General features: G+C 41.2%; 1 protein-coding gene across 1 annotated transcript in view; it reads left to right on the top strand.

The window, feature by feature from the left end:
• LOC311133639 (cadherin-23-like) overlaps window positions 1-18375 on the top strand; it is a 601713-nt gene that overhangs the window by 229485 nt on the left and 353853 nt on the right. Inside the window, exon 8 of the mRNA XM_084167165.1 lies at window positions 387-465. Coding sequence (XP_084023291.1) covers window positions 387-465 — 79 coding nt within the window. The remainder of the gene's footprint in view (window positions 1-386; window positions 466-18375) is intronic.

An 18375-nucleotide genomic window follows, 5' to 3' on the forward strand; every position in this document is an offset into this window, starting at 1 on the left:
GAAGGAAAGGGAGAAAGAGAGAGCGAGAATGGAGAGAGAAATGTTTTTAAGCACCGCCACCGTGTCTGATTGAGGGGCGGAGACCGAGAACACTGTGGATAAATACTTCTCAAATAGCTTATTTTTCTTCACCACTCTCTCTTTCTCATTCTCTGCATGTTCACAAGGTGCAACCTCATCCGCTCAGCTGGAGAGTTCTGAAACAATAGGAGAGAAATAAGCCTAATGCAAGGCTAACGTGTGTGTGTCCGTGTCCGTGTTTGTGTGTATGTGTAATGATTGTCTTGGTGTGGCAGAGTCTAATGGGACGAGATGGTGTGCTTACTATAGTGTCTACAAAATAATAAGTGCTCTAAACCATTTTTTTCCTGTGTGTGTGTCCACAGGGCTATGAGGTGCGCAAGATAAAAGCCATTGACCAGGATCTGGGGAGACCGAGAGGCATCGGCTACACCATCATCTCAGGTCTGTCACACAATCAATCAGTTAATCAATCCCCATCACACACACTCAATCACTGCTTATTATTGGGTGTTAGGGTTGTAATATAAACATTGCTTTTAGAGTTGAACTGATCATACCAAATCATACAATTTACAGTACTCTCAGAAGCACAGTGCACTTTGTTTCATGTCTGTAGGCCTTACCATTGCTGCAATATTACCATTTTTGTGTCCGAATTCTGGGTCAAAGTGTCGCGGGAGATAATGCACGGGTTAAAGGCAAAGCCTTTTCCAAAAATGGCACCACAATGACACAGGTAGACTCAGATTAACAAACATAATCTCAAATATCTCAAGATAGGAATGTCCTATCAACAGGACATTTTCAGGGGTTATACAATAATATGAGCATGTTAAATGAAATCCTTCCGCTGACCAGGTGAATCCAGGTGAAAGCTATGATCCCTTATTGATGTCACCAGTTAAATCCACTTCAATCAGTGTAGATGAAGGGGAGGAGACAGGTTAAAAAGGATTTTTAAGCCTTGAGACAATTGAGACATGGATTGTGTACGTGTGCCATTGAATGGGCAAGACAAAAAATGTTAAGTGCCTATGAGTAGGGTATGGCAGTAGGTGCCAGGCACACTGGTTTGAGTGTGTCAAGAACTGGAACGCTGCTGGGTTTTTCACGCTCAACAGTTTCCTGTGTGTATCAAGAATGGTCCACCAGCCAACTTGACACAACTGTGGGAAGCATTGGAGTCAACATGGGCCAGCATCCCTGTGGAATGATTTTGACACCTTGTAGAGTCCATGCACCAACAAATTGAGGCTGTTCTGAGGGCAAAAGGGGGGTGCAATTTAATATTAGGAAGGTGTTCCTAATGTTTTGTACACTCAGTGCATATATACTGAACAAAAATATGAGCACAACGTACAACAATTTCAGGATTTTATTGATTTACAGTTCATAAAAGGAAATCAGTCAATTGCAATACATTCATTAGGCCCTAATATACGCATTTCACATGCCTGGAAATACAGATATGCATCTGTTGATCACAGATACAGTACCAGTCAAAAGTTTGGAGACACCTACTCATTCAAAAGTTTTTCTTTATTTTTACTATTTTCTACATGTATAATAATAGTGAAGACATTAAAACTATAAAATAACACATATGGAATCATATAGTAACCAAAAAAGTGTTAAACAAATCAAGATATATTTTATATTTGAGATTCTTCAAATAGCCACCCTTTGCCTTGATGACAACTTTGCACACTCTTGGCATTTTCTCAGCCAGCTTCAACTGGAATGCTTTTTCCAACAGTCTTGAAGCACTTGTTGGCTGCTTTTCCTTCACTCTGCCATCCGACTGAAACCATCTCAATTGGGTTGAGGTCAGGGAATTGGGGAGGCCAGGTCATCTGATGTAGCACTCCATCACTCTCCTTCTTGGTAAAATAGCCCTTACACAGCCTGGAGGTGTGTTGGGTCATTGTCCTGTTGAAAAACAAATGATAGTCCCACTAAGCCCAAACCAGATGGGATGGCGTATCGCTGCAGAATGCTGTGGTAGCCATGCTGGTTAAGTGTGCCTTGAATTCTAAATAAATTACAGACAGTGTCACCAGCAAAGCACCCCCACACCATAACACCTCCTCCTCCATGCTTTACGGTGGGAACTGCACATGCGGAGATCATCCGTTCTCCCACAACGCGTCTCACAAACACACGGCGGTTGGAACCCAAAATCTCCAATTTGGACTCCAGACTAAAGGACCACCGGTCCAATGTCCATTGCTGATGTTTCTTGGCCCAAGCAAGTATCTTCTTATTATTGGTGTCCTTTAGTAGTGCTTTCTTTGCAACAATTCAACCATGAAGGCCTGATTCACACAGTCCCCTCTGAACAGTTGATGTTGAGATGTGTCTGTGACTTGAAATCGGTGAAGCATTTATTTGGGATGCATTTTCTGGGGCTGGTAACTCTAATGAACTTATCCTCTGCTGCAGAGGTAATTCTGGGTCTTCCATTCCCTTGGCGGTCCTCATGCGAGCCATAGCGCTTGATGGCTTTTGCGACTGCACTTGAAGAAACTTTCAAAGTTTTCCGTATTGACTGATCTTCATGTCTTAAAGTAATGATGGACTGTTGTTTCTCTTTGCTTATTTGAGCTGTTCTTGCTATAATATGGACTTGGTCTTTTACCAAATAGGGCTATCTTCTGTATACCCCCCCCCCCCCCTACCTTATCACAACACAACTGATTGGCTCAAAGGCATTAAGAAGGAAAGAAAGTTGCTTGCGAAAGTATTCACCCCCCTTGGCATTTTTCCTGTTTTGTTGCTTTACAACCTGGAATTAAAATAAAAATTTGGGGGGTTTGTATCATTTGATTTACACAACATGCCTACCACTTTGAATATGCAAAATATTTTTTATTGGGAAACAAACAAGAAATTAGACAAAAAAACAGAAATCTTGAGCGTGCATAACTATTCCCCCCCCCCCACCCAAAGTCAATACTTTATAGAGCCGCCTTTTGCAGCAATTACAGCTGCAAGTCTCTTGGGGTATGTCTCTATAAGCTTGGCACATCTAGCCACTGGGATTTTTGCCCATTCTTCAAGGCAAAACTGCTCCAGCTCCTTCAAGTTGGATGGGTTCCGCTGGTGTACAGCAGTGTTTAAGTCATACCACAGATTCTCAATTGGATTGAGGTCTGGGCTTTGACTAGGCCATTCCAAGACATTTAAATGTTTCCCCTTAAACCACTCGAGTGTTGCTTTAGCAGTATGCTTAGGGTCATTGTCCTGCTGGAAGGTGAACCTCCGTCCCAGCCTCACATCTCTGGAAGACTGAAACAGGTTTCCCTCAAGAATTTCCCTGTATTTAGCGCCATCCATCATTCCTTCAATTCTGACCAGTGTCCCAGTCCCTGCCGATGAAAAACATCCCCACAGCATGATGCTGCCACCACCATGCTTCACTGTGGGGATGGTGTTCTCGGGGTGATGAGAGGTGTTGGGTTTGCGCCAGACATAGTGTTTTCCTTGATGGCCAAAAAGCTCAAGTTTTGTCTCATCTGACCAGAGTACCTTCTTCCATATGTTTGGGGAGTCTCCCACATGCCTTTTGGTGAACACCAAATGTGTTTGCTTATTTTTTTCTTTAAGCAATGGCTTTTTACTGGCCACTCTTCCGTAAAGCCCAGCTCTGTGGAGTGTACAGCTTAAAGTGGTCCTATGGACAGATACTCCAATCTCCGCTGTGGAGCTTTGCAGCTTCTTCAGGGTGATCTTTGGTCTCTTTGTTGCCTCTCTGATTAATGCCCTCCTTGCCTGGTCCATGAGTTTTGTTGGGCAGCCCTCTCTTGGCAGGTTTGTTGTGGTGCCACATTTTTTCAATTTCTTAATAATGGATTTAATGGTGCTCCACCGGTCTAATGGGATGTGGGATGTTCAAAGTTTCTGATATGTTTTTTATAACCCAACCCCGATCTGTCCTTCTCCACAACATTGCAGACTCTGGGGCCTTTCAGAACAGGTGTATATAGACTGAGATCATGTGACACTTAGATTTATTTAACTAATTATGTGACGTCTGAAGGTAATTGGCTGCACCATATGTTATGTAGGGGCTTCATAGCAAAGGGGGTGAATACATATGCACGCACCACTTTTCCAATATTTATCTTTTAGACTTTTTTAAAGTAAGTTATTTTTTTTTTCATTTCACTTCACCAATTTGGACTATTTTGTTTATGTCCATTACATGAAATCCAAATACAAATCAATTTAAATTACATGTTGTAATGCAACAAAATAGGAAAAACGCCAAGGGGATGAATACTTTTGCAAGGCACTGTAAATTCCACAAATTAAGTTTTTAAGAAGGCACACCTGTTAATTGAAATGGATTCCAGGTGACTACCTCATGAAACTGGTTGAGAGAATGCCAAGAGAGTGCAAAGCTGTCATCAAGGCAAATGGTGGCTATTTGAAGAATCTGAAATGTAAAATATATTTTGATTTGTTTAACACTTTTTTGGTTACTACATGATTCCATATGTGTTATTTCATAGTTTTGATGTCTTCACTATTATTCTACAATGTAAGAAATAGTAAAAATAAAGAAAAACCCTTGAATGAGAAACTTTTGACTGGTAGTGTACCTTAACGAAAAAGGTAGACCCTGGTAAGGACGAGGAGCATGCAGATGAGCTTCTCTGAGACGGTTTCTGACAGTTTGTGCAGAAATTCTTCGGTTGTGCAAACCCAGAATCCCGCAGGTTAAGAAGCCGGATTTGGAGGTCCTGGGCTGGTGTGGTTACACGTTGTCTGCGGTTGTGAGGCCAGTTGGACGTACTGCCAAATTCTCTAAAATGACGTTGGCGGCAGGTTAGGGTAGATAAGTTAACATTAGCTCTGGCAACAGCTCTGGTGGACTTGCTGCGTCAGCATGCCAATTGCTCGCTCCCTCAAAACTTGAAACATCTGTGGCATTGTGTTGTGTGACAAATCTGCACATTTTAGAGTGGCCTTTTATTGTCCCCCGCACAAGGTGCACCTGTGTAATGATCATGCTGTTTAATTAGCTTCTTGATATGCCACACCTGTCAGGTGGATGGATGATCTTGGCAAAGGAGAAATGCCCACTAACAGGGATGTAAACACATTTGTTGTCACGCCCTGACCTTGAAAGCCTGTTATTCTTTAGTTAGGTTGGTCAGGGTGTGAATGCTAGAGGTTACCATGTGAATATCTAGGTATCTATGTGTAGATCTAGATTATATATTTCTATGTTGGCCGGGTGTGGTTCCCAATCAGAGGCAGCTGTCGATCGTTGTCTCTGATTGGGGATCATACTTAGGTAGCCATTTTGCCTACCTATGTTGTGGGATCTTGACACTTGTTTGGCTTGTTTGTGTGTAGCCATTGTGAGCTTCACGTTACATTGTTTTTGTTTTGTAGTGTGTTAACTTCATTAATAAACATGTATGCATTCCACGCTGTACCTTGGTCCAATCCTGTATTCAACATACGTGACATTTGTGCACAACATTTGAGAGAAAAAAGCTTTTTGTGCGTGTGGAAAATCTCTGGGATCTTATATTTCAGCTCATGAAACATGGGACCAACACTTTACATGTTGCGTTTATATTTTTGTTCAGTGTAAATTCATTATCTGATACTTTGAGTGGGTGGACAACATGCCAGTGCATGCTGCAAGAGCTCTGATAGGTTGGAGGATGTCCTCCAGAAGTTGTCATACAGTAATTACTGTGTAAGTCTATGGAAGGGGATGAAAACCATGAACGTCCTAGGTTTTGTATTGAAGTCAATATACCCAGAGAATTACAGAAACTAGCTGTCCTCTGGCTACACCATGGTGTTACCCTTCAGAGTGCTGTTGAGGCTGCTGTAGACCTTCATTGCAAAACAGTGTGTTTTCATCAATTATTTGGTTACATGTGAATATATTTAGTATAGTTTTATCTAAAAATATTAACCTATTCAAATGTATCACTATTTTGATTTTTATGAAATTCACTGAGGAGGATGATCTTCCCCTTCCTCCTCTGAGGAGCCTTCACTGCTAAAGGCATAGCATCATGGCAGGTCACCTGTCAAGTCAGTCAGTCAGTCAATCAGTAATTGCTGCAGATGTGCTCAAAAGTGCTTGCGCATAATGTTGGAGGTCAATGGTCAACGCTGTGTTGACTATAATGTCCTGGACAAATCCTGTCTTCACGTCGCACACGTCGCTCTGGCTCTCTCTTCTCCTGTAGCTCCAAGGCATAGTGATGGGTTTCCTCCACTATGTCTCCCACTAGCTCCTCTGTCAGAAACATATTGAAGCACACTGCCTCAGAGGGAGATGGCAAGGGGCTTTGCAGGAGGATTGAAATGACTAGCGGCCTTCCAGCTACCGCAGACCTCCTGTACTTCACCCACTGTTGGCCTGCTTCCATCACCACCAGCATCTTCAGAGGGACCTGGTACATCATCGGTGGGCAGGGGGGCCTCTGATTCAGGGTTCTCAATGGCCACAAGGTTGGGGGGAAGCTCCTCGCTGTCACTGTCAGAATCTGATTCCTCACTTTCATACTCAGACTCATTGTCAGAATTTACGCATTTGTAAAGTGTCTCCTTTTGAAAGACATTACTAATGCTATAGCTTAGCCCACTAGCTACAGTACATAAATAAACAACAACACTGAGTGGCTCCTAGTGAGTGTCAGAGGTTACGTAATTGACTGCCGGCACCCGCCATTTGTATCAATACATCATTATCAGAAAATGGTTTGTGAGGTAATAATTTATGTATTTACAGTTTTCAAGTACTGGTGACAAATCATGCCTTCCAATTATTGTATAGATTGCAATGGACACATATGATGTGTGTAAAATACTTTTTTGAAGGATGTAATGATTATGATGAGGTAATGCTAAGCTAATTGCCAGCTATGTGTGGAGCCATGTTTGTTGACGTCATACAATGCATTCTGGGTGTCATGTAAACGTCTGTCAGATCAAAGATGTTATAACAAAACGAAGTGAAGGGATAAATTCGTATTTCGAGTAAACTTCAGGAAGTGAATGATGAGAAGTGAATGATGGTAGATGTGTGTGTGTGTGTTGTGTATATTTACATTATACAGACAAATTGGTCAGAAGATGGGTAGAAGATACATAATTCTAAATGCAGTCTCGGTTGCTGCATATCAAATTGTTCCTATGAACATGAGGTTTAAATGTATTCAATGTTTATTTTAGTTTCACCAAAACATTAAAGCGAGAGAGGGAGACAGAGAGCGCGGTAAGAGAGAACATATCTGCCGTAGCCAAGCATAACTCACCACCCTCAGTTAGCTAACGGTGGCTAGCTAGATAAACAGCTTATTAGCCACCTACTTGCGGTAAATCTACGATCGCTTCAACAATTCAACATGAAATCTTGATAGCAGCATAGCAAAATGTGTAGTGGTATACATTTTTTTTTGTTGCATTTCGTCAAATGTGTATGGTCAAACACTGAGTGTAGATGAACGCTTGCTTACCTTCTTACCCAGGCAACATTTTTGTAGCTTTCTGCTAAAATGTTTCAATTTAATTCACAGTTTATCAAAATATCATGATTTATAAAGTGAGCACCAGAGTCAAAGTAGAATTCTAACTCAGCGTACAGATTTTGTCACGTGACCTAACACCCTATTTATGATGATAATCTTACAGAACAACACAACGCTGATCCAAACACATAACAATCAATGTTTTCATATAATAATACAACAGAATAATATAATAGGTATGTCCATAAACTATCAATCTCTGTTCAGTGTAACTGTGCAGAATATTAAATATATAATTATAAATAAGTCTAAATATAAATATGACAGTAATCAATCAAGATCATACATCAGGGAGTTTGGCTGCTATACCACCCCTGCCTGGGTTGTAATAGGACACTGCAAATGAGCATTTATTTTTTGACTGTTTACCTATGATAGGAAAGGACCAGTGTCAGTTCAGAAAGCTTATTAACAGTCTAAAGTAGACAACAAATCAATTTGTCTGGTTTCTTCCACTAACAAATGTGTTTTGAGTTATTGTGTTACGACACTTTTCACAGGAAATGGGGAGTGATAGAGAGCAGAGGAGGCTGGTGGGAGGAGCTATAGGAGGATGGACTCATTATAATGGCTGGAATGGAATAAATGGAATGGTATCAAACACATCAAACATATGGAGCCCATTCCAGCCATTACAATGAGCCCGTCCTCCTATAGCTCCTCTCACCAGCCTCCTCTGCTAGAGAGATACATTACATGATTGTGTGTGTGTGTGAGTCTGTGCCTGTCTGCCTGTGCACATGTGGGTTTGGTGTGTGTCAGAGACATTACATTTTACCAACCCACGACTAAGTTGTGTTACAATACCTTCAGGGCTGCACCAAAGTTAGACAGACATAATGTCCTGTAAACCAACATACAGGCTTTGGGCAGTGAGGGTGTGTGTGTGTGTGTGTGTGTGTGTGTGCGTGTGCGTGCGTGTGTGTTGCGGGTGTCCTCGGTGATGTGCTTCATGTCTTTGTATCCGATAAAGTACAGACACTTCAAACAGAACTTTCTTCAACTCTCTTCCACGTACTGTACAGCATGTACTGCAGCTGAAAATGAAAGGGCGTAAGGAAAGGATAAGGACAATTTCCAGCCAGTCTGTATTGTGCTGATATGCTAGGAGACCTACTTTATGTTTTGTTGTTGTGTGACTCAAACCGAGTTGTGTGGGGTTGGGTGGCTGGGTCCGGTTCTTTACCCTCTTAGACCACAATGGACGGAGAAATAGAGAGAGGGAGAGAGAGGTGTGGAGATGGACATAAAGAACAAAGGGAAAAGAGAGGACTGTATAATGCAGAGAAGACAGTTTCATCAACTATACTCTGTATATTACAAAAGTAGCTGCAGATCAGTATAGCTAGGTTACAGCAGGACAAACACTGCAACTAGTTTCAATCAATGAGAAAATAGAGGATGCATATTGTACAGTAAATTAATAGAAATAAAGAGTGGGATAAATAGAAAGTAATGCAGAGAATTGGGCTTTCTTGTATGCAAACCACATAGCCAGCCTTGCCCAGCAGCCACCCCTTGTGCCCTGGTATGCCCTGGCTAAACTCTGAGTGCCCCCTAAGAGGGTTGCCAGCCATGATGGCAGCACATTACATGGGTGCCCAATGCTGCCCATGGTAGTGCCAGCTGGTTAATAATGTGTACACTGGTTGAGTCAGGGTGGCATACAGGGTGGCACACTTCTCAGTGATAGAGATGCCCATCCCTTGACAATTTGCTTAGTCACTGGATGACCTTAACCAGTCACTCTGACACTATCAATTACAGAGACAAGGCACTGACCAAACACACAAACACACACACACACGCACACATACAGGCGTGCGCGCACACACACACACACACACACACACTCACACACACACACACACACACAGGATGGACAGAAAAATCCTGAATCCGAGTCCAGTCCACTTCTTACAAAGCCACACCATGAAAACAAACACAGTGGCCTCTGCTTCTATAACCCCCCCAGACCCACTCACCACTCACTGTTACAGCTAGGCAATGCTCTGTTGTGTTGCGGAGTTGAAGAAAAAGTGCTTTGAGCATTCGAGCAGCGCATTAAGAATTCATTAATTAGATAGTATGTCTAGTCCCTGTGGCAGAGGGAAATCATGAGTTATGGCGCTGTACTAAGCCCTTATGGAGATGGAGCCTGTAGGGTTGATCAAATCATTATCATTTTAATAGATAATGGATAGTGAAGGATAATGATGCAGTGCCCAGAGTTTAAGGTGGGAGGATGAGGCGTGGAGGTGGGAGGATCATGCAATTTGGTGTGTGTGTTTTTCCACATGTTCGTGTGCTTGCGTGCCCATGAGTGTGTGTGTGTGTGTGTATGACTCTATGCATGTATCTACCCACACGCGTGCAGGTATGTGTATGCCTGTGTGCTTGTGTAAGACACCTACTTCTCATCTCCTCGTTTGTCATCAGATGGTGTGACTTAGTCCTGCGGGACTCATCTCATTAGTTCAGTAATTAAGATAAACAAGGTTTTAATTGCAGAGTTGATTTATGCTAATGATCTGGGGACCTGGGATAAGGATATCCTCCCTCTCGCTCACCATCGGAGGGCTAATCTGGGATTTGATGCGTACAGTAGATAGTGACACCCTGTGAGCTCTTATCCAGAGCGACTTACAGTTAGTGAGTGCATACATTTTTCATACTGGCCCCCCGTGGGAATCGAACCCACAACCCTGGCGTTGCAAGCACCATGCTCTACCAACTGAGCTACAGGAGGCTCATTTCATATGTATATTCTGCAATCTATTCTATAATGTTCTACTGTATCTTAGTCCATGCCGCTCTGTCATTGCTTGTCCATATATGTATATGTTCTTAAATTCCATTCCTTACTAGTTTTGTGTGTATTGGGTATATGTTGTGAAATTGTTAGATATTACTTGTTAGATATTACTGCACTGTCGGAGCTAGAAGAACAAGCATTTCGCTACACCCGCTATAACATCTGCTAAACACATATGTATGTGACAAAGGAAATTTGATTTGATTTGATTTGTTGCTGGGTTGGCGAGTGTGTGTGTGCGAGCGTGCGTATGTGTGTGGGGCTAAGAAAGAGGTTGTATTAATAGTGACTACCCAGTGCCCACTCCCTGACCCCATCATGACCCCATGACCCTTTGAGGCTCACTCCTGTTCCTGCTGTTGATTTGTCTTCAGCCAGAAATTACAGTATGTCCCAATAATCTTTCCTTTCTCCTGAAGGTTGCAATTGTTGGTTTCCCTCCATTAATTTGAAAGTCAATGACTGGTATATGGAAACTCCCTGTAGCCCATGCCTACACCAATCCAATGATTTTACATTTGTGGGGAGTTGAGAACGAGTGCACACTTCAGGAGAAAGGAGATATTATTGGGACGTAACCATCAAAGTTGCACCATTCACTGTAAAAATTAAGGTAGTACTGCTAACTACTTTTTTTGTGGAAACCTTCATTAATAATTTTTGTCAAGTGTAAATAGTTCTGATTAGTCATTTTCAGTGGTCGTATCTAGGGCTGTGGCGGTGGCGGTCATGACATTTTGTGAGCCGGTGATTGTCAAGCAAATAACTGCCGGTCTCACGGTAATTGACCGTTAATTAACATAAACACATTTAGCATCTCCTGGCTTCCATGCGTAGCCTACAAGCCACTGATGTAGACCTTTGGAACATCTACATTTGAAAAAGTCTAATAAATCCATGTAATATACAATGAGGGAAAAAAGTATTTGATCCCCTGCTGATTTTGTACGTTTGCCCACTTACAAAGAAATGATCAGTCTATAATTTGAATGGTAGGTTTATTTGAACAGTGAGAGACAGAATAACAACAAAAAAATCCAGAAAAACGCATGGGAGGATCTTGTCAATGATCTCAAGGCAGCTGGGACCTTAGTCACCAATAAAACAATTTGTAACACACTATGCCGTGAAGGACTGAAATCCTGCAGCTCCCGCAAGGTCCCCCTGCTCAAGAAAGCACATAGACAGGGCCGTCTGAAGTTTGCCAATGAACATCTGAATGATTCAGAGGAGAACTGGGTGAAAGTGTTGTGGTCAGATGAGACCAAAATCGAGCTCTTTGGCATCAACTCAACTCGCCGTGTTTGGAGGAGGAGGAATGCTGCCTATGACCCCAAGAACACCATCCCCACCGTCAAACATGGAGGTGGAAACATTATGCTTTGGGTGTGTTTTTCTGCTAAGGGGACAGGACAACTTCACCGCATCAAAGGGACGATGGACGGGGCCATGTACCGTCAAATCTTGGGTGAGAACCTCCTTCCCTCAGCCAGGGCATTGAAAATGGGTCGTGGATGGGTATTCCAGCATGACAATGACCCAAAACACACGGCCAAGGCAACAAAGGAGTGGCTCAAGAAGAAGCACATTAAGGTCCCGGAGTGGCCTAGCCAGTCTCCAGACATTAATCCCATATAAAATCTGTGGAGGGAGCTGAAGGTTCGAGTTGCCAAACCTCAGGCTCGAAACCTTAATGACTTGGAGAAGATCTGCAAAGAGGAGTGGGACAAAATCCCTCCTGAGATGTGTGCAAACCAGTTGGCCAACTACAAGAAATGTCTGACCTCTGTGATTGCCAACAAGGGTTTTGCCACCAAGTACTAAGTTTTGCAGAGGGGTCAAATACTTATTTCCCTCTATAAATGCAAATCAATTTATAACATTTTTTACATGCGTTTTTCTGGAATTTTTTGTTGTTATTCTGTCTCTCACTGTACAAATAAACCTACCATTAAAATGATAGATTGATCATGTCTTTGTCAGTGGGCAAACGTACAAAATCAGCAGGGGATCAAATACTTTTTTTCCCTCACTGTAGCCTACACCATCACAATAAATCCATTATTTATTTTAAACAGGTCTAAAGAAACACGATATGAAGAAAATGTAGTCTATTTCCAAAGAACAGAATAGCATACTCTGAGTTGTCCTTATGTTAGGCCCTGATCTGGCTATGCCATATGGCTGTGGGCTATACTAGTTCATTTAGCAGACAAGATTTGCTTAGAATTCCATGCCATTATTTTATATTATTTTATAGTATGAAGAATACAATTGAACATAGCTGAATAAAATAGAAAGGATATTTTCTACAAATGATTTGAGGGAGTGCCCACATGCGGCTATTCTGTGTTGAGCGGTTAACAAAGAAACAGGTACTCCTATATGAGTGATTTATGCAACTTTAATAGTGATACAAATGTTGGGCTATATGTTTTGATTTTTAATACATTCTAAGGCTGCATGATGCGACTCTAATGATGATTTGAAAAAAATTGCAAAAGCACTAGCCTATGATGATTTTAACAAACAGCAAAAGCACTAGCCTATGTCAATCTACTATCCCCCATAGAACAAAAGGGGACCTATTCTAGTCTGTGCTAGAAATAAATATTCCAGACATAGTCTGGGACAGTTGTGGGATACAATACATCCTAAATTAATACAACCACTAGCATCTAAAAAACTGTTTTAAGGCCAGGCACCACAGGCAAAAAATTTGATTTTGCTTCCATCTGTCAATTTTCTGATTTTAGGATATTTTGCAACCATAAAGTCCATAGTTAATACTTTTATCCCAACTCCGTCAACTACACATATCATACATTTAGTTCTTGTTAGCATGTTTCATGTACAACTTCAACTGCTATTTTTAAAACTCTCCATGTTGAATCATATATCATTCAAAAGCTTGTTTTCCGGAGCATATCGTTAGCTAGTCCATACATGGCTATATCCTGTGTAGACATAGTGCTTTGTGCTGAAAGATTAGTAATTTCCTGACATCCGATTGGTTACTGGCATTTAAAGGCCCTTTCCGGCAACCTGATTGGTTAAAATGCCTCACATCACTTCCTTGTTTGAAATCTCCCGTGAAGAATCCCCGTAAAAAGAGAAAAATGAGCAAATCTCAAAGAATATACCTACAGTATGTGAATAAAAATAGGCGATCTCAGTTAACCAATGCGGCAAAAGCAGTGAATTAAAGAAAAAATGAGCCTGATCAGCCGGTCGAGGCAGTGGCAGTACAGGTAAAGGAGGTGGCCGGCAGAAGCGCGTCGAGATGCAAATTACTTGTGATGAAGATGACAGCTAGCAGCGATCAACCAGACAGCAGCCAGCCAACAGTGGCTTTTATTCCATATGTCACAAATAAACCAACTTGTACATGATTTATTATATATTATTTGATTTGCCCTAAGTGTCTTAACACTGGACTGAAAATCACCATAGACAACACCAACCAGGGATTCTGTAATTATGTCATGATAGAATATGCACACTGTGAAGGTGATCGTGATGCATTTAGGAGGACCGTTTACACTTCCTCCAGGCTGCAGGAGTGCTCCAGGGGAGATGTGGCATTTGATATAAATGTGAGGATGGTTCTTCTAGCCCACGAACTTGGACTTGGTTACGCAGCTCTAAAGAAAATAAGCAAAGTCCTAGGGATTCCTTCCTTGTGTCTCAGCTCATATCAGAGACATGGCAGTAGAGTGACAGGTAAATAAAAAGAGGGAGTAGCCCATTATTGTCAGGTGACTTGCTGTGTGTAAATAACATGTATTTCCTTGCTCCAGAAAAAATATGTTCAAAGTGAATAAACAGAGTGATAGGAAAACATAACTATACAATGATACTGTCACATAGGCCTACATAGGGCTGTAGCCTACTATGATTACTGAGAAATTAGCTTTACATAAAGTAAATACATACTGATATGCTAATATATACAAAGGGTAACATGCTGATATTTAGTCCTGCAACTATGACTATACCAATTTGAAGATACAAAATATGTTTTCTTGTGAAACAAACAAGAAATAAGACAAAAAAACAGAAAACTTGAGCGTGCATAACTATTCACCCCCCCAAAGTCAATACTTTGTAGAGCCACCTTTTGCAGCAATTACAGCTGCAAGTCTCTTGGGGTATGTCTCTATAAGCTTGGCACATCTAGCCACTGGGATTTTTGCCCATTCTTCAAGGCAAAACTGCTCCAGCTCCTTCAAGTTGGATGGGTTCCGCTGGTGTACAGCAATCTTTAAGTCATACCACATATTCTCAATTGGATTGAGGTCTGTGCTTTGACTAGGCCATTCCAAGACATTTAAATGTTTCCCCTTAAACCACTCAAGTTTTGCTTTAGCAGTATGCTTAGGGTCACTGACCTGCTGGAAGGTGAACCTCCGTTCCAGTCTCAAATCTCTGGAAGACTGAAACAGGTTTCCCTCAAGAATTTCCCTGTATTTAGTGCCATCCATCATTCAATTCTGACCAGTTTCCCAGTCCCTGCCGATGAAAAACATCCCCAAAGCATGATGCTGCCACCACAATGCTTCACTGTGGGGATGGTGTTCTCGGGGTGATGAGAGGTGTTGGTTTTGCACCAGACTTAGCGTTTTCCTTGATGGCCAAAAAGCTCAATTTTAGTCTCATCTGACCAGAGTACCTTCTTCCATATGTTTGGGGAGTCTCCCACATGCCTTTTGGTGAACACCAAACGTGTATTGCTTGTTTTTTTCTTTAATCAATAGCTTTTTTTCTGGCCACTCTTCCGTAAAGCCCAGTTCTGTGGAGTGTACGGCTTAAAGTGGTCCTATGGACAGATACTCCAATCTCCGCTGTGGCACTTTGCAGCTCCTTCAGGGTTATCTTTGGTCTCTTTGTTACCTCTCTGATTAATGCCCTCCTTGCCTGGTCCGTGAGTTTTGGTGGGCAGCCCTCTCTTGGCAGGTTTGTTATGGTGCCATATTCTTTCAATTTTTTTATAATGGATTTAATGGTGCTCTGTGGGATGTTCAAAGTTTCTGATATTTTTTTATAACCCAACCCTGATCTGTACTTCTCCACAACTATGTCCCTGACCTGTTTGGAGAGCTCCTTGGTCTTCATGGTGCCCCTTGCTTAGTGGTGTTGCAGACTCTGGGGCCTTTCAGAACAGGTGTATATATACTGAGATTATGTAACACTTAGATCACACACAGGTGGACTTTATTGAACTAATTATGTGACTTCTGAAGGTAATTGGTTGCACCAGATCTTATTTAGGGGCTTCATAGCAAAGGGGGTGAATACATATGCACGCACCACTTTTCCGTTATTAATTTTTTAGAATTTTGACTATTTTGTGTAGGTCCATTACATGAAATACAAATACAAATCCATTTAAATTACAGGTTGTAATGCAACAAAATAGGAAAAACGCCAAGGGGGATGAATATTTTTGCAAGGCACTGTAGTATTTAGAAAGGTTATATCATCATGTGTTTCACTTTACATTAAGTTTATTGCTCCTGGGTAGGTACATTATAGTTACATGCATATCCATTGTAAATACATTGCTCTTACATTTAATTCTGTACATCCTTCAAGCCAAATATTATGGAAATAAGATAACTGAAGCTGTAGTTAATGATAGGGTGTGCATTGTTACAACAGCTGACAGAGTCCTAGCCTAGCTTATTTTGGTGGTAGTGACTTATGTAGTTACATGTAACAAGGTTAAATATTAGGATGCATTGTTAACATGGTGCTACACAGGAGACTGCAAAAGTGTAATTACAGAACATGTTAGCTACATTTGGAACAAGACATCTTGTAATTACATATGCATAAATCATGAGTAATTACACATATGGAATAACCTCCGAAAAGCTGATTTGTAATTACATGTCCTTGTTCCACTAGTGTAATAACCTACACTGCTAAATGCTTATTACAGTGTAATTACATAGTAATTAATGTACACTTAAGGTAAAGCGTTACCTTACCGGTAAATTGGCATGAACACAACCAGTCATGATGTTTTCATCTTATTGTCAAACAAATCACTTAAAAAAGTAGGCTGCCTGCGCATGTTTGTTCACTCCAAAATAATTCCATCATCCAAACAGTGCACTGTGCACTCACACCATTTGATGAATGGAAAGAGACAACTGTTACAAAACAACAAAAAGTGTAATGACATTCAGCGATTGTCATTGGGTCTACACACCTGTATCCTGAATTAATTTATGCGTCTTGCTGAGAAAATGACCTTTTTTGTAGAAAGCAAAAGTTGGGACACCGGAAAAGGGGCTGAGATACGGCACTGTCTGTCCTGGGATGACAAGTGCAGCCACATGGAAAAATGTAGCACTTTCCTGTAGTCAAATGACCTAGTGGCATCATGGGTGGAATGGTATTAATATTTTTCATAATTAGCAAACTTTTTATTTTATTACCCGAAAATCCTGTGTTTCAATGTCAAACAGTTTTGTTATATTTCAGTCTTCTGTAATGTATATTTAAAGTGTAATATTGGGGTGCAAAATCAAAATGGAATACATTTCAACTCTATATCTGACATGGTACAGGTGTCTTTTTTTTTGTTGCCCATGTGTGTGAGGTGTATATTTTTGTTTCAAAGTAGATTTGTTTAAGACTACTGTCGTAGCCGGCCGCGACCGGGAGACCCACGGGGCGGCGCACAATTGGCCCAGCGTCGTCCAGGGTAGGGGAGGGAATGGCCGGCAGGGATGTAGCTCAGTTGGTAGAGCATGGCGTTTGCAACACCAGGGTTGTGGGTTCGATTCCCACGGGGGGCCAGTATGAAAAAATAAAAAAAGAATGTATGCATTCACTAACTGTAAGTCGCTCTGGATAAGAGCGTCTGCTAAATGACTAAAATGTAAAATGTACCAAGAAACAGTCTGTGTCACCCTGATTTAGCCCACTGCAGTAATTAAACACACAGAGGTGGGGGTGTTTTCATTTAATTTGGAATAAGCTTTTATTTAAATATTTACCACTGTAGCAGTACAAATTGAATTTTAAACAAATAGGAGAATGGTTGAATTAGCATTATGTAGAGACCCCCCAAAGTTTGACTTTGTTGCATTTAGGGGGACTCATGTCTTCATTGTTATGATTTGCCCGTAAGCCTAAACCTCAAAAGTAATACTAATTTAACACAAGATCTTAGCCCTGAGTGTCCTAACATTGGCTCTATTCCATTATAACATTACTGTAATGTTCTGGTAGCCTTATGGTATTGTCAGAACATTGTCAGAACATTGTGAAAACATCTCTCCTTGGCTTAGTCATGGTGACTAAACTTTGAGAACTCTTGCTGTCCTCCAAAGCTCATTGCTGTGAGAGTCATTGGTAGCATCCTAAATCCCACCCTATTCCATAGTGCACTACTTTTGTGTGTGACAAAGTACTGCACTATATAGAAAATATGGTGCCATTTGGGACACAGTGAGATAGTCATTGTCATCCACTTGTCACACACTTGATTGAACTTTTTTTGGTTTTCTTTCTCGAAGCACAATCCCCTCCATAATGACTACACATGTAGATTTTCCACTTTCGCGATTCAATGCACTCAGTCTCCCTTTTTCTCTCCCTGCTCTATTTCTCTGTCTTTCTCTCACTGATAGTGAACACATGTTGAGAATTTCAATAGCTCTTCTCTCAGCAACGAACATTGCCTTGCTTGTCTATGGCACATATCAAGTCAATGAGACTTGCTTTGTGATACAGTAACATAGCCTACTATATGGATATGTTGCGGTATTTCAATCCTAACTATCCATCCACATAGGGATTTACTTTTTTTTGTATCGCTTTGGTTCTATTTTCACAAGTGTGTGGTACATTTTCACAACTTTTAGTACAAAACTCCAAACTGGTCACACTTGTAACACAGCCAGTCTCTTTCAAAACCTGTCATTGTGCATTCATTTGGATTGTAAACATGTCTCA

The sequence above is a fragment of the Coregonus lavaretus genome (assembly GCF_964263955.1).
Source record: "Coregonus lavaretus genome assembly, chromosome: 1".
Taxonomy (NCBI): domain Eukaryota; kingdom Metazoa; phylum Chordata; class Actinopteri; order Salmoniformes; family Salmonidae; genus Coregonus; species Coregonus lavaretus.